Genomic DNA, 18,695 nt, shown 5'->3' with positions numbered 1-18,695 from the left:
GCGTTGTAATCCCATGCCTCCTGATATGGATCCACACTAGCGTAGTTGTAGTTGTAGTGGGTATGCGCCGGCTGCTCGAAGGGGTTATACGCCGCTGAACCGGCGTAAGCAGGGATTGGGTTATCGAAACCCAACGGTGGTGCCACAGGTACTGAGTTGATTTCTGGAATGGGGCTTGATGGACCCCCCAATTGTGGTTCTTCTTCTTCCTCCTGAAGTGGCGGATAATGGCTGCCACTTGATGGTTGGGGTGTGCTGATACGGACACCCCCTCGCACGGACATCCGTGCGTTCGACCTCCTCCGCCTCGGCGGCTCCGGAGGCGGTTGCTGCACTACTGGCGGTGGCGGTGGTGGCGTGATTGCCCTGAATCGTGAACCCTCGGATGGATCCTGTTGAGGTTGCTGCTGCTGATGCTGCTGGTGGGACGACGAGTGCTCGGACGGGGTGAAATACCAGTCAATGTTTCGGAACCTCTCCTCGTAGCTGTCTGGACCGCGATAAGGCGATCCGTGGAAAGATGATCCGTCAGATATCTCTATCGGGTGGTTGGGCGTCCCCGTAGCAGGCTCCATAGGGTCAGTATCCTCGTCCATATCGTTATCCCCAGAGAAGTGGTCTTCCGGTCCAAGTGGGTTAAAACCCACGGGCTCTGGAAAAACGTTGGCCGGATTGAACCGGCTCTGGAAGGTTGGGGTTGGGTCACCAAAGGAGTGGTGAGAGTTGGATCTCTGCAGAGGTATAAAGGCTGGTGGTTGGTCGTTGGGCTCATTCTCCGATTGGGGCCCAAAGGAGTGTTGGTAAGAAGGTGAAGAGCTGAGGGAAACTGACCGTCTCCCGGGTTCAACATAGAGTCTCCATGGCTCTTGCGGGCTGGTGCTCATAGTAATGGATGGGGTTTGCCGGTGCGAAGGCCCGGCTTCGTGATCATGACCTGTCACGGGTCCATTGCCTCTACCGCGAAGGAATCTTGGTGGCATGATGACCTGCATACAATATTTAGATAACAACAACAATATAATTATAAAAGACTCAAAATAAAACAAAACAGAGTTTGTCCTATGTTCGATGTCTAGACTCGGAACTCGAAGAATGTGCAATTTGTGCACTGAGATTAAACACAAAAGGCTAGTGTTTAATTCACTCAGTGTTGGCTCTGATACCAACCTGTCACACCCCGAATTTCCACGTGTCACCGGTGGGCCCGGTGGGGGAGTATCGTGACGTAGTTGATATCATCATAGTCAAACAACACAAATTATAATGCACAACGGAAGCAAAAGAAATAGATTTATTTCAACCATCAAATGTAATATTAAAGTATCACAAGTAGTCGAAATAGATCCACAGGCGGATCGGAAATAAAAGAGAAAAATTGTTCAACAGATAAATGCATCCCAAAGCTTGCGAGACTCTATGATGCTAAGGAGAGACCAGCCTATTACGTATAGCACCTGCACTTAATCTTTTTGGGGAAATACGTCAATTTACACTGGTAAATACAATTTAACTGACTCATTTTGAAAAGGTTTTAAAAAATTGATTTAAATGCACAAGGCACAAAACATTTTATAACTTGGGAATAATTAATCAAAGTTAAACTTGTAAAAGATTTACATGTTTGTTGTGCGTTCAGTCGCCCGAGTCGTGTCGGGTTTAAGGTTAATTGACACACCACTTAGTATAAGTCCGCGGCGGGAAGCCAACGTTTATACCTTAATAATGGACATAATACCGGGTGTACGCCTACACCCGGGTGTCAAGGTCGTGGCCAAAAATGATGCCAAGGATATCCGGGACATGGTCATTAAACTCCCAAAGGCGTAAAAACAAACAAAACCAATTTTTCAAACGGGTCTCATTGATAGTACCCAACTACTAATGAGTTGGCGTCAATTGCCCGACCAAGCGGTATTTTATATACCGTACCCCCAAGCCCGTATAAGGGAAAATAAGTTAAAAGTATTTACCTGAGCAAGTATAACCACAAAAGAAAATGCACGTGTCTTTTACTGGGCTCCTATTCTGGAACGAAGGTTATTATAACCTATTAGAATCCTAACGGGTCTTTTAACATAACCAAAGCTTAGACCGGTTAGTTTCAAAGAATAAATATGGTTTAATCGCGAGGAATGCGAAAACCGGGAAGGAATGTGAATTGGACCCTACAAGCTTGGATACTTGTATAATATGGGTAAACCAAACACATTCTGAATTTAGAGACTAAGATGATATGATTTGACCCGTTTCGGCTAATATGCGTGAACTAGTCACATAAGCCGATCCGAACGCGAAAGTGCGTAACGAGTAACCATATAAGTCATATGCAAGTTTCCTGAGATGATATGTACCAAATATGTTGTAATATCAGTAAGGTATGTCCAATTATGCCCCAAATGATTTTAAACACCAATTACGCCTCATAAGGGCATTTTGGTAATTTTACATAAGCTAAAAAGATAAAAACGGGCAATCTGAGTTTTCATCTCTAGTTTACTGTTAAAATATGTAATTCTTCTAAATATATCAGTAGGCATTAGACCTTTTATATAAAAACTAGTTTTGACATATACTATGTCGTAAAAATGCCAAAAAGGGCGATTTGGAGCCATTTCCGGGTTTTAAAAGAAAAGCTGATATTTTTATAATTCTAGAAGGCTCAAAATATTATATTTAGCATAACAAATCAGTAGGAAAAAGTTTGGGGTCAAAAGGTTTAGTAAAACTCATTCTATGGCCGAAAAGGGCAAAACCGGCATAAGCCGAATTATACTTAAAAGCTCAAGTTATGCTCAGCCTAAAAATAAATAAAAATCTTTAAAATTCCCAAAATATTATTACATAACAGTGGGTATAAGGTTTTGGTATAAAATCTAAGTTTAAGTAGGCTATGCGTTAATTACGCTAATTATTTACTAAGAAAGCTTCTAATTACGCTAATGGCATAACTCTTATTCTAGATTTCAAACTGATGTCAAATTTTGGGGACAAGTTTATAATTCAGTAACTAAGGTGTCTACTCTTATACATTTTCAAAAATCATGATTTTTGGACATTTGGGCATAACGGTCAACATATGGGCATTTAACGGAAACATGCATACGAACAAGATATCTAATGAACCACATTGTATAATCACAGGAGGATATACTAACATGTTATTAGGTCCAAAAGAAGCTCTAAGGCAATCTTAATCTTAACTAAAACGGGTCAGAACTGAAAGTCAAAGCGAAAGTCAAACTATGCGACTTTCGGTTCCGAACCGGGTCTAAACAGAAAATTGTCGAGTTGAACATGTTGGAACATGTTCTTATACTTATTACCAAGTTATATTAATGTTCAAATAGGTTACATGCAACCTACATTGCTAATTATGCATTAATTTGAAATTAAGCATTCTGTTGACTTTTTATGATTAACTTTGACTCGACAATTGATATGCTTAGAGTGGGAATCTGGAAACACCCTTTTAAGGATTTGTTACCCACTTAATTACCTTCCTAAAGGTACTTTTAATTCGTGATTTGACAGAGCACATTATGATTAATCACGAAGTCAAACCTTAATTACGACGGTTTGACTTTTACTTAATTAACTAAGTTAGAATGGATTAAAGGAGGTTAAGGACACTTACAAGAGTCCTAAGAAGGATTATGGAGCCTAAGAAAATGGGTTGCTGACCAGGGAAGCTCCAGAGAGTCTTGAACCAATGTTCCAAGTGAGCAAGTGCCAAATGATCACACTCAAGTCCCTTATATAGTGAACTAGGAGCCTTAGGATCTTTCCAAGATAGTCTAGGATAGTTAGGAGATGATCCCAGGTGTCCCTAGAGGGCTATTTACTGCCTAGCAAGCCCATAGATTCACAAATTTACATTTTAAGTCGGTTAAACGAATTGGACAGGCAGCTGTCCAAAACTTACTGCCAGCGACGGTCTTACGGACTGTAAGCTTGAGGCCTTACGGTCCGTAAGGACCTCTTGCGGACCGTAAGCTAAAGGGGTTACGGTTCGTAACCGACCTTACTGAAACAGGTTCAGGTGCCTCCCTTACGGACCGTAAGCCTAAGGCTTTGCGGTCCGTAACCGATCCTTGCGGGACATGCCCAGGTACCCTGCTTACGGACCGTAAGTCAGGGGTCTTGCGGTCCGTAAGCGATGGCCAGAAGACAAAAGTTTGAAAACTTTTAAGTCTTGACCATGCATTCCAACTATTCCGAATTCAGACCTCCCTTTTCAGATGTGGGCCATCTTGACCAGCCATTGCATGGCTAACTTGCTCTTACATGTTCCCCATTCAATTCAACTTATAAGGGTCTTGAAAATTTGACGGAGATTACCAAGAATGAATCTTGGATTCTCATAGAAGTTGGTCAAGGAATAATTAGCTATATCAACTCTTATTTACAAGAATTTTATTTAGATTAGAAGTAGTAACAACCTATAATTCCAAAGTCCTTTGATAAAGATGCAACTTTATTTATTTGAGAGCAACCGGTTATCATATGAGATGATCATTAATTGATTTAAGGATCTTGGGATTTATAAAAATTTTGGGTCGCTCAGAGGTGATTTAATAACGTGTCGCCCTTGGGTCGTTCAGAGGTATTTTAAATAACATGACGCCCTTTTTATTGGAAATCCTACCACACATCTTTTTATTTAATCCGGTTTCTCTGACATGTCTGTCACACATGACACGTGCTTTTATTCTAATGGACAGGAATTTTCGAGGTGTTACAACAGGATGTTTGAGTGTCGCACGAACTTGGGCTATACTCTGTCATTCGTTGCAAATCCGCTGGATGTTTAAGTATCGCACTTTGTCATTCGTCGTGAGGATTTTAATCTCGTGAGCTTATCGTAAAAGTTGTATTCAGTCATTTACCTAGTTTCGTGTGCGTTATTGTTTAAATTAGGTTATCCGGCTTATCACTAGGCTAAACTTTACCCCATACACTTACAATCAAAGTAGATGCTAATTCTCAGAAGAATTTGAATCAGGAAGCTTGTTAAATCAATACTGCATGCCTATAATGTGAGTCAATCTCTTTTTACCAAACTTGCTTTCAAAATCATGTTTGTTTTCAAAGTTATAATTACAGGGATTAAGTCTTTGTAGTCTTCATTACAGCCGGTATGTGGGGTTTTGTATACATTACTTGTTAATCCATCACCATTGGGCAACGAGATAGCCAAGGGGTGATATGACCATAGTCACAGACACCATTGGACAACGAGATAGCCAATGGGTGGTCGAGTGACAAATACAGTGGGTATATGGTTGACATGTATAGACATTGTAATCGCTCTTAATACTGTAAATTATAACTATGGGTCATTTTATAAAACCTGAATGAACTCACTCAGTATTTCCCGCTGACAAAACCTTTTTAAAATGCATTTCAGGTAATTACAGTAGATTGGAATAAGAGTTGGATACGACACCAAAAAGTCTTACAGAAGTGGCTTGATTTATCAATTAAATTAAATTAAGAAAAGTTGTTTTATGTAATCGGGTTTATCCCATATGAAAAGCTACCTTTGTAAAACATGAGTTTTATCCTATCTATTTAAATAAATAAAATCCAGTGTTTCTAAACTCTGATATTTTTCCTTAACTCACGGTCCTGATGAAATTTCCGCTGCAATGTTTTCAAAAATAACCACCGGTACCACTTGGCTGCTTGCGGCTCCCGATTCCGTCCAGGGTGGGTCGGCGGCCGTGACACTTGCCCAGTCGATTAATTCGTTCAATGTTGCACACTTAGAGGGATTTACAAACTCCCGATATTCAGCCTTCAACATAGCAAGATAACGTATGATTTTCAACCTTTTAGTCCCCGCTATCTCCCCACAAAATTTCACCTTCTCGAGGAACTTATTTGTTATTTCATCAATCGTTTCATCCTTTTGTCGAAGACGCAAGAAGTCTTCTTGAATCTTATCAAGTGCAGATTGTGAGCTATGATATTTAAGAAATGGCTCCTTGAACTCATGCCATGTTAACGTTTGTACTTTGTCATCCCCCAATTCCTTCGAATGTGCATCCCACCAATCCTTTGCTTGGAGTTGTAGGAGGCCCGTAGCAAACATCACTTGATCCTCCACTTCACATCTACTTCTTACAAACACCGCCTCAGTGCTTGAAATCCACCTTTGACAAGCTATCGGGTTGATCTCCCCTTTGTACGGCAAAGGGTTACATGCCGTGAATTCCTTGTGCGTGCACCTTCGAGTACTTTTCTTTGTTTGTAGTTCACTAATCATCTCCTTTAGTTCTTCCACCTTGGTCGTTACTATAGTATCGACTACTCCCAATACTTGACCTTCCACCTCTTGAGCTAGTCGGGAAATACTAGCTTCAATTGCTTTCTCAACTTCTTCCACAATCATTGTTCTCATTTCATTTCAGCGTGCTTGTCCTAATTTACCCATTTACAACGGGTAACCCTTATCATACATGCCTAGCATAACATATCATTTTGACCCGTTTACAACAAGTCATTACTTAACCATCTCATAATCCTACTTTCCATACAATCTTATCCCGCTTGAGTGGTCATTATACATCCGTCACTATTATGTCGCTTATCCGTTTTCTAACATATAACATATCGACATTTGAACCAATAACGAATCACAACTCAATATTTAGGTTTAATAACTAATCTTCATCCGTAGAACAACATAAAAGAGAATTAAGTTCGTATGAACTTACCGTGATCCTGAGCTCCTTGTGCCTTAGAGTGACTTGCTCCTTCCTCCTTCTTATTTCCTGAACATCATAACTTTATTCACTTAGCTCCCATTACTTTCACATTCTTTATTATCGAATACGATATTTATAATTTACATACATTCCCACCATGATTACATCTCATCAATTTAGCGAATTTTCATACAAAATCATATCTAAATTCGTTTAGACATTTCATCAAACACATGGTGCGCGTACTATCTACAAGGCATCATGTACAAGTAGTTATAACATGTCCATCCTATTTCGTCAATGGTTAATCATAATCTTTCATAACAATAATCATTACCCTAATCCATAACTTACTATTTTGACTATGAACAAATGGTTCCAAATCAATATCATAACAGTTTCATAAATCAACAATCAAATTAACATACAAAACTTCACAATTGCTAAACATTACTTCATATGCAAGTGGGTTTTGCCCTAATCATGCTCATATTCGAAATTAAGCATCTATTGATTTCTAGACCTTCATAGCAACCATTAATCATACTGAATTTTGTATTACATTCATTATTTACACAAAACCCACATAATCAAACATCATTAAATCACGAAATTTCACTTACTTGAGATCAAGAACACTTAGATAATCAGGATTCTTATCTCATGCACTCGATTCTTCAATAATCAGGCTTTCAATTGATGGAATTTTGTGATTTAGGGTTTTGAGAGGGAAGGAGTTTCCCCCTGGCTTCTCACGATCGCACCCACCAGACTAAGTCTGGTTATTTTTTTTGTCATGTTTTAATACAATATTTACATATCTAGTCCCTCATCTTTTAAATCCCTATTTACTTTAATCATTCACCTTTTAACTTAACCATCTTTCTTTTACTAACTTTTATTTTTTTGACATAATTCTATATATTTTCCATTTTACTTATTAAATCATCAACACACATTATGCTTTTAGGTCATATGAGAATTTGGGGTGTTACAGGACTTGGCGGACTAGTGGTGAGTGGCAGAGGACGACGACGACGAGGTGGTGAGTGGACAGTCGTGACTGGCGGACAATGATGGTTGTCACACCCTCAAATTCCACCTACGGAGTATTACCGCTAGGCGTGCGACTGACTAGAAACATGCCACCAATCATATTAAGCAATTTAAAATAAGATAAATAAAGTAAATCCGTCACTACTAATATGATTATGACAAAACATTCAAAGTCTAAAACATAGTTTAAGTTTTTAGCGTAAGCATAAAGTCTAAAGTCTCAATATTTGTTTTAAAACATTTATTTAAATAAGAACTCAACAACGGTTCTATGTAACCACTACACCCCTCCATGCAATCTACAGAGCAACACCTAAGGATCTGCAAAGAATGCAGTAGGGTGTCAACATAAAGTTGGCGAGTTCACAGTTTTTAAAGTATTTTATCCGAAAACATAAGTTATTAAGTTACCAGGTTATAAAACATGTCATGGGGAGCTACCCCATAGTTAAGCTACTAAACTGTGTGGTACCGATACTTTGACGATGTAGTTGTTTTGCCCCAGGTTAATGTCTATCATCATTGACCAGTACCAAGGCATAAAAGTTCACGCCCGTCCTCTAAGGCCCGGCGTGAGGTTTGTCAAACCTAATGGCATTATCAACTAATATCCCGCTCGCCCGGTCCAGTGATTACTCAGTAGTTATCTAATGGGGACTTTGTGATAGAGTTTCGTTTAGTCCGCTAAAGACATGAATTATGAATATTAATTAATTATTATTGCATTCCCTCGAAATATTAGGTTCCCAACCACCGGGAATACATGCTTTTAGTGAATGTGTGAACTCACCTTTGCTTTGCTCCGTAGATTTAATTTATTTATCCTAAGTTGGTCAACCATGTCCTATTATGGTTACCAGTATTTATTAGGTTTGTATACAAGTAATTAAGTCACGTATTTCCTACACGTATCTAACAAGTTGTATGCAGAATAAACGCCATTACATAACACGATAAACACAGATTTTTAATAAACCCCATTAAGTGAACAATACATGTGTGCGGCTGTAACACCTTGTAAAATCATGTCCAATTATATAAAGACACATGTCCTAAACCCTAGATGTATGAAAGATTAGTCTTGAAGGACTAAAGTTGTCAATCGACATAAATACGTATGCAGAGGGACTAAAAGTGTCAACATGCTAATTTAGTCCTCTGAGTGACCTTTTACCAAACCCGGGGCTTTATAATGTTAAAAACATGCTCTCGGGAATGATTAATATTGAATATGAAAGTTGAGGGGTCAAATATGAAAAATTTCAAATTCTAGTCCTCTGATCAATCGCTTACGGACTGCAAGGGTTCAGGCTTACGGTCCGTAAGTGTAACACCCCGTGTTGCGAAAGTCAAAGTCAAGATTGAAGTCAAAGGAAGAAAAGATCGCTAATTGCGATTTGTCACTCCTTGCTCAATTCTCGTTTTGACTTCTTTGACTGTAGGTAGTCTATTTTATCGATTACGTTAGTTGTATTATGTGGAGTATCTGCAAATAATCGAGGTTTATTCGCTATTTATCGATGTTAATCGCTATTTATCGCTTATCGCAATCGCACTCGCAACTCGAAATACGCATACTGGTTACTGTTATATGCGTGTGTGTTCCTTACGTGTTACTTGTGTATGTTTATTTATGTTATGTGTGGTAATCAATCAAATCGCAATCGAAACGCAATCGAACTCAATCGAAATCAAATTATGATAATTAGTGGAGAAGAGACAGCGCGAGATATGAGTGATTGGAATTAAAAGTAATTTGAATCAGAAACTCTATCGTATTCGCATCGGTCGCAATCGAAATCGAAATATAAAAAATCGTCGCACCGAACACTCAAACTAAGCGACCAATCGATCAGGCCCTCAGCCGATCGACCAGCCGTCCGATCGGACAGGCTGTCCGATTGAGCTGCCTGGCCGATCGGCCAGCACTTTCCTCTTTTGGAACACTATAAATACCCCTGTCATTGTCATCATTTCCCCTTTTGGAAATCCTCTGACCGACCAGCTCGTGCACTTCACATTTTCTCATATTTCTCTCGATTCCGGTAAGATTTCATCCTAAATCTTGTACTTTCTTGATCTACACGCACTCCTACACGTCTCTATCTTTTAAATCTTAACTTTTAACAGTGAAATCATCAAGATTCAAGTGTTCTAGGATGATGTCATCATGTGTTCTTGAAGAACTTCATGCTTTGACCTCAATCCACCAAGAATAACTTGGATCTAACCGATTTCCACATAAACAAACAAAGATCGTTCATAAGATCTAAACATATTCGCGGTGAAAATGGTTGAAAGATGGTTTTCCAACTTTCTTTCAAATCTTTTACACTCAATACCTTCAAAACCGATAGAAACGGAGCTTGTGCCAAGTTATGAATCATTCTGATGGTTGTGTGGCCCAAGATCCGGATTCTATCCACGAGGTTCACCAATCTCGGGTTAAACATGAAACACCATCCCGAACAGTTCACTGGTCGGATTTGGGTGATTCCTGTTCGATTAGGAGAACCAAGTAATGACGAGGTTCTATTGCTCAACTCGTTATCAAAATACCTCGATAAAACGACAAACAAACAAAACTACCAAGTATGAAACGAACAGGCCGACCAGGACAAGGTGCTGTCCGATCGGACTGCCAGCCGAACGGCTAGCACATGGGTCCCACACTTAACCAACTTATTTGAAGTTTGAGTATTGAACGAACTGCTATCCGATCGGACTACCATCCGACTGGATTACTCTTCGGATCATGAGATACTTGACTTCAACACTTAATCGATTTTTCAACATGTTCAATGCACTAGGAATGCCACCCGATTGAACTACTGTCCAATCGAGTGACATTTTGCTGAGAACTTGTTCTTCGCTGAAGTACCTAGCCGATCGGCTTGCCGGCCGATTGAACGACCGTCCGATCGACCGACCTGAAAGGTAAAGATACTTCAATGTTTTCAAATGCTGCAACAAAAACTTCAAAAGTCAAACCATCATACACAAACACGTCTTACTCAAAGGAAGAAACAATCCACTCGAACAGTCATCCGACTAGACTACCGTCCGACCGGACAACTGTCCGAATGGACTGACAACTGCACGGTCAGCTGTCCGATCGGACTGCCATCCGATCGACCAGCTGTCCGATCCACTCACACTTGTTTCCGCTTTACGCGTTACTTATCGTTATACTATCGAACCATTCAGGCTAACCCTACTCTCAAGCGCTCCCTTCAATCCATCAACCGCTGTGAGTATACTCGATCCCTTTTTGCTTTATGCACTTTTGGGTGTTACATACGTACTTATTCTAAATCACAATCGAACACACTACGCAGTACTTTTAAACGCTAACCGTTACGCATGCTATACGTGACTTAATGATTGCTTGTTTGTTATGTTTACACATGGAATGTTGTCTACCTGCCTTAACGACGATAGTACTATAGTTTGGACTCAGCACCCGCTCATGCGGGGGTTGTTAAGGACAATTATTTGCATGGATTATAGTGGTGATCATGTATTACGAATTGCCTCGGGCAGTCAACCCGCAGTCATTGGTATCGATAGGTTCATGTCGATAACTAACATGCTTCGTTTTCCGCTATGTACATGCTGGTTATGCGTAAACTATTTCGAACTCCATATGCTATTATCAAACTTGTATACTCGCCTTTACACTATGTGTATTGACTTTATTTTAACGTATGTGACAGGTAATTAGGATGCTTATATGCTAGGAAAGCGAGGCTAGAATAAGGCTCTAGAGTCCAACAAATAGTTGTCTGTACAAATGAAATCAAGGGTCTCTAGAAGTAGATAAACAATTTCTCTATTTAAATCTGAGTTGTCGGAATAGAACTATTTGCCTGGATTTTGTCTGTAATAATAATTTGTTTACCTTTTGAGACATGGTATGGGACATGTTAATTTAAACTGATTGGTAATGATAATTGTTAGAGTAAACTTCCGTTTTGCTCCCTGTGGTTTGGTCACTTTAACGGTTTTGCCCCAAACCTTTAAAAATAGCCATTTTACTCCCTGATGTTTTGGTTTTGTTGCCTGTTTGCTCCCTGCGGGGAGCAAAATGGAAAAACAAACAATTTGGATGGAGTTAGAGACGGGGAGCAAACTGGCAAAAAAACTGAAACATCAGGGAGTAAAATGGCTATTTTTAAAAGTTTGGAGCAAAACCGTTAAAGTGACCAAACCACAGGGAGCAAAACGGAAGTTTACTCTAATTGTTATGGAAACTTCTGGACAATCTGTTTCGCTCAGTGCCACGCCCCGATGTTTCCGCCATCGGTTGGGGTGTGACAGTAAGGACTGTACTTGGGCGATACAATTCAAAAGAGGTTACAGACCGTAAAGAGTCAGGCTTACGGTCCGTAAAGCCTGTATCTGGGCAGAAAATTTTGGACAATTGCAGGTTTTCACCATAACCGACTTATACTCACAAAACTCGATACTAGGAGCTCTTTGATGGTTTTAGGAACCAGCTAGGACACCTGTGATGATCTCTGGAAACCCCTTAACACCTGACTTGATCTTGAACTATCCTCATCACCTATAAATAGGAGTTCAAGTTGCCTCATTTCTTTGCTCATATAAAAAAATCCATCTTTCTCAATCTTCTGAGGTTCCTGATCAAAAGGAAGCTCTCTCTAGTTAAAAGTTTGAAGCTAGGACCCTTTGTAAGTGTCCTTAGCCATTTAGTTCAGTTTTTATAGGGTTAAAGACCGAAAGTCAAAGTTGTCGTAGAATGACTTTGACCTTCAGTTAAGACCTAAATGGTCCAGCCATTGTTCGAGGCGAATGTGGCTATGTGATCATAATTAGGTATGTGTTAATCCCTCAAAAGGGCACCTCCTAATTTTCACGTTTGCTTAGTTAATTGTCGGGTCAAAGTAATTAATTAAAAAGTCAAACGGGTCAGATTTGTAAATAATAATCAAAACTAATAATGTAGAGGTTATAAATCATATTTTGTCACTTAAACAACTTGGTAAATATTATTAGAACATGTTTAAATATGTTCAACCCGACAATTCTGAGTTTAAGCTCGGTTCACAACCGAAAGTGGCAAAAGCTTGACTTTTGCTTTGACTTTCAGTTCTGACCCGATTAAGCTTAATTCATTTATGTTGTAAGCTTCCAATGTGACCATATAATGTTGTAGTATAACCCTCTAAGGTTATATTATATGGTCACTTAGAAGATCTGAATTTATATGCATGTTTCATTATTATGCTTATTATTGACAATTATGCCCTTATGTTCTAAAAATAGGATTTTTGAATAAATGGTCATGCAAATGAGTTAGGTACTGATTAGTAAACATAACTAAAATATTTTGGTATTTACATTCTGGTTATAAACTGATGTTATGTAAAAGTTTGTAAATTTAGCTTTTATAAAGACTAAATTACCCTTTGGTGCATAAATCATGCTTAAACATAAATTTTGGCACAAAACTCTTAACCTAATGTTATGATATCATTTTTAGGAATTTTTGGAATGTTGGGTCAGATTATACACTGACCTTAACATTGAGTTCTTGTACGAATTCTATAATTGACGAAAATGCCCTTTTTGCAAATAAAATGTGTTTTATATATAATTAACATGCAAAACCTTTTCCTACTGATTTAATATGAAAAATAAAATGTTTTGACCATTCAAGGCTTGTCAAAATCTCAGAATCACATAAACTTTGCAAATGTCGTTAATTATCGGTTTTTACGCTAACTAGGTACATAGTATGGTTTAAAACCATATTTAGCACCCAAGACTTGTTACCTAATGAATTTATAAATAATTTTTAATATTTATACAGTAGGTATAAATCATGAACTCAGACTTCCAATTATGTCCTTAGGGTGAAGGGGGTGCACCCCTAATTAGGTGAGTGAAAATTTTTTTTAACCCAATCATATATTGCCATGTCATTTCCCCTCTATAACTCCCCTCTTGTCCAAAAACGTACGGGGTGCACCCCTCTTAGGGGAGTTGTTTTTTATTAAAAAAAAAAAAAACAAAATATTGATTGGTTGTTACAGCCATGGGGCCCACCATCTCTCTCTCTCTTGTTCGGTGACTGACCACCTAAACCGCCTCACCGAAATGGGTACCGCATGAATGGCGGTGCATTACCGCTCGGCAAAAACAGTCCCCGATTTGCTTTACCGCTTACGCCCCGTTCAGCCTTAGAGGCATATGTGAAATGACCAAAATACCCTTTCAAGGCATAGTTTGGCCATAAATGGTAAACCATACATATGCATGATATCCTACTCTTATAACACCATAAAATAATATTTCTACAAAATGTTTTTGACCAGAACATCAGTTTACCTATATACCTCTTTTATACATCCTAAAATGACCAAAACGCCCTAATGAGGCTTAATTCGGTTTTAAATTCTTTTTGCGCATATATGTTGACATCCTACTGATGTCTTAGCATATTTTAAGCATAATAATATATGGAACTTGTATATGGTTCAGTTGGTTACCCGTTATGCTAATACGCGTTCGGTTCGATTTATGTAACTAGTTTACATAAATTAGCCGAAATGGGTTTAACCTTATCATCTAAACTTCAAAAGCCAGAATGTGCTTAGTTTACCCATATTAAACAAGTATTCAAACTTGTCAGGTCTAAATCACATTCCATTCCGGTCTCCGTTTAATCTAGCGTTTCGAACCATAAAGTATCCTTAAGACTAACCGGTCTAAGTCTTTGATTTAAATAAGACTCGTTAGTATCCTAATAGGTTAATAAAACCTTCCTTATAGATTGAGTAGCTTCGATATAAGTTATTTGCATAAGGTCTTAAGAATATACGGCTGAGTAGTATTTTCGTGTATACAAACTCAGGTAAATACTTTTAACTTATTTTCCCTATACGGGCTTGGGATACGGTAAAATATTACCGCTTTTTTTTTGTGGTCGGGTATGGGATTATTTAGTCGGATTGTGATTTAATAAATCCGCATAAGCCGTTTAATTCTGTTTTGTTTGATAACATAAAACATTGGGGGTTAACGACTGTGTCCTGGATATCCTCGGCTCATTTAAGTTATTAATGACCATGACCTATGCACGGGGTGTAGGCATACACCTGACAGATGCAAAATGCTTAATTACCCACAAGTTAGGGATAACTCCTTTGTGGGTTTTATAGGTGGTGAGTCGGTTAATCATGACCGGCTTCCATACCAACCCTAATTGTATGACAAACATGTAAATCTGTATACAAGATTTTAATAAAAATTGTCCCAAGTTATAAATGATTTTGTGCCTTGTGCGCCTAAACCAAATAACTTTTGGAAAGCTTTCTTTCCTATTTATAGCCATTTCCAAGTTTCTTGAAGAACAAGTTCATGTACACGTACGCGTACATAGTGTGCATTTAATGCATATGTTGATTTTTTTTTGTTTCCAAGATACATGTAAACAATCACAAATTTCATTTCTTTGAAATTTTAGTTATTATTTTATTATTTTATATATTATAATTAATTCAGCTGCTTCACTCATTTATTGCTTATAACTTTTAAAATATAACGTTTTATAAAACGATAAATACGTCATTAGAACGAGGATATTTTTATCTACATCTTGACCTAAGTTTCATTAAAAACAGAGTAAGGTCAAATATAATTTATTTTTATAATTTAATTATTAAACGGATCCTATGTTCATCTAAACATCTCATATTTCTAACAGTCAACTTACTCGTAATCTACCCGTTTAATAATATAAGTTTTTATATACTTTATTTAATATAAAAAAATAGAAATGTTACAAAAATTAATAATGAAAACTCCAATTATCAGTTCTTAATAATTGTTAAACAACCAATGAAAATGCGAAAAAATTGGATACATGAACAATGTCATTGAAAGCATACAACACATTGTGAAATATTAATTTGAAAAAAAAAACAATGAAACAAGCATAAAAGAACAAAACGCCATATTTGTTGTATATGTGTTGCATGATTTCAGGGATCAAAGTGCTAACATCAGACATGAGACTTTCATAGAGTCATCAAAGTGCTTTGCATAGTTTCTATACGTAATAGTTTGCTGATTGATGGGTTCATCAGGGACTGGCGTATCAAGAATATATAGTTTTTTCTCTGCCTTGAGAACAATTTTCAAATTGCGGTGCCAGTCCATGAAGTTGGAGTGGTTCAGTTTATCCTTCTCTAAGATGGACTTGAGAGAGAATTGGGAGGAATTGTTTTCAGTTGACATATACAAAATTCAAAATTAATTCAATTAGTATTTTATGTTTTAAATATCCTGTGTAACATAGGCCGGTGTTACAGTTAATAGTAAAGGATAAACATAGTTTGGGTTAAACATACATCGCTTTTAAGCGATAACCCAAATGGAGAGTTGTGTAGTAGACACCATTAACAATCGTTGTTTACCTACATAATCATACCAGTGGATAGTGCTTAAGCCAATTCACTGTAATTTGATGAATCGAATAAGGGTGGCATAAAACATCAATTTAAAATTTGGGATTTATTTTAATATTTACCAACAAAAATTTTGAATGACTCGTAGCATGAGGCGAGTTACACAATAGTTTATAAAATCCAGTTTTATATAATTTGTGATAATAGAAACTTCTTTCCACACTCGACACGATATAGTTTTAAATACCCTATTAAACTATGTTAGTCGTTTTAGCGCGAATGATCTTGTTTTGAATTTTAATAAAAATCTTTTATTAAATATACTTTTCAGTTTTATAAAACTTGTTTTAATAAAACTGTTGTCTTGATTGTGAAAATTTTATTTATTTTGGGTTATCTAAATTATTTACAATAAATAAAACACAACCACAAAACATAATAAAAAATAATCAAATCGAGCCCCTAATAGGTCGCTTGTTTCGTTTTAGCCAGAAACGAAACTAACTAGTCTAAAGGGTTTCAAAAGCTATTTTTGAAAACTCCCACTTGACCCGCGATCTCTATCTTCATGGTACCTGTTCGCCAATTATCTTGATCTTGATCTTGTACTTGAAGGATTACAATAATAAATTTGAAAATACAATAAAACCAAATCTATTCTAATCCTATCTATTACACCGGATCCAATATTCGCGAAAAAATACAAATAAAGAATACTATTTCACCGGATCCAATATCCGAAAAAATTACAAATAAAAATAAAACCATAACAAACATAACCATGATTATACAATTAATCCTTTTAATAATAATCTTATTAATATTAAGTTCCTCGGGTTTAAACTATTATTATTTCATAAATAATAATCCACCTACTCGTGAACATATACGATTCGTGTATCAACGTGTAACTCTTCGGACCCTACCGAGTTGGTTACATTGATTTTGATTACGGTCGGACATATACATATCTCCAACATTGTCAAGATCTCATATAGGTGGAACGATTTTGGCCAAAGAACGAAGATAGAATGATTTTGGCCAAAGAATGACATTAGGGACAAATTTGTCACCTACGATCAATCAAAGTGGTGCTCGTTTTGTTTGGTTTTACAATCGTTGGAACAATGATTGTGGGAACTATGGTACACGGTGGTGGTGTTGTAGGTGAAGAGTGGAGGTGGTGGTGGCGCGTCAGGGTGGTGATGGTGGTGTTGGAAGAAAGGTGGTGGACAATGGTTGTGGTGTAGATGGTGGTTATGGTGGTAGTTGGGGAAGGGTTGTGGTGGCGGACAAGGGTTTTGGTTGGAATTTGGAGACGATGATGATTTGTTTTGATATTATATTTAATAATATTTAGAGGTAAAATGGACATTTCACTATTACTTAACTGAAAAACTTAGGGTCTGTTTGGTATGGCGTAATGGAATAGACGGGTGAATAGAATGTACGAGGTAATGGAATGGACGATGTAATGGAATGGATCATTACTATTCCATGTCTTGTTTGGTTACCATGTGAGAATGAAATGAATCATTACTTTGTGTTGTTTGGTAGGAAAGAATAGACGAAGGAATAAAATCGGTGATGAGTGACGGTAGTCGGTGGTGGTGGGTGGTGATAGGTGGCAATGGTAGCGATGGTCGGAGGTGGTGGCAGCGGTGGGCGGTGGCAGAGGTAGGTTGCGGCGACGACAATGGTGGTGGGTGACGGGGACGGTGGTAGGTGACGACGCCAGTGGTGGTCGGTGGTGGAGGTGGGTGGCGGCTGACGATGGAGGCGGGGTGGGTGGCAGCTGTGGCACGGTAGTGTCGGGGGTGGTGGGTGGTGGCGAGTGACGGCGGGGGCGGAGGTGTGGATGGTGGGTGACGGTTGGTAGCGGCGGAGGTGGGTGACGACTAGGGTGGAGGTGGGTGGTGGCGGGAGACAGCTGGGGTGGAGGTGGGTGGTGGTGGTGGTGGCGGCGGCGGAAGTGGGTGACGGCGGCGACGATAGTCATGGCGGCAGCTATGGCAGTAGTGGTGTCGCCGGGAGTGAGTTATTAAAACCAATAAGAATAATAATAATAATAATAATAATAATAATAATAATAATAATGGTAAATAATAATAATAATAATAATAATAATAATAATAATAATAATAATAATAATATATTTCCATTCCTTGAAGGAATGAAAAAAAACACCACCTTACCAAGAAATGAAAATTATTATATTTGGAAGGTTTACATTCCTTGTTTAATGTTTCATTCCATTACCACTTGACAACCAAATATGTTTATTTTTTCATTCCAATAAAATAATCCATTCCATTCCGCCTTCTATTCCTTCGTACCAAACACTACTTTAATGTCATCCAGCATCAAGTACCACTCTAGTTATATATTTCCAATCACCAGAACAATGAAGAGCACAAATGCAATATATGTAAAGCATGGGGACCAAACATGCAATTAACTCTAAACTTATAAAGTTAACGAGGATAGCTTTCTA

At 38.1% G+C, this 18,695-nt stretch overlaps 1 protein-coding gene across 1 annotated transcript; it reads right to left on the bottom strand.

Annotated features, from left to right (window-relative positions):
- Positions 1–6,543: 6,543 nt before the first annotated feature.
- On the bottom strand, positions 6,544–18,200 carry LOC110933936 (extensin-like). The gene is made up of 3 exons (XM_022177135.1): positions 17,742–18,200; positions 6,720–6,776; positions 6,544–6,600 (listed from the first exon to the last, which is right to left on the bottom strand). The coding sequence occupies exons 1-3, from the start codon at positions 18,198–18,200 to the stop codon at positions 6,544–6,546; spliced, it is 573 nt and encodes a 190-aa protein (XP_022032827.1).
- Between the last annotated feature and the right edge of the window lie 495 nt (positions 18,201–18,695).

This window comes from Helianthus annuus, chromosome 4, assembly GCF_002127325.2.
Source record: "Helianthus annuus cultivar XRQ/B chromosome 4, HanXRQr2.0-SUNRISE, whole genome shotgun sequence".
NCBI lineage: Eukaryota > Viridiplantae > Streptophyta > Magnoliopsida > Asterales > Asteraceae > Helianthus > Helianthus annuus.
Note: the sequence above shows the minus strand (reverse complement) of the source record. Positions and strands in the feature narration are given on the sequence as shown.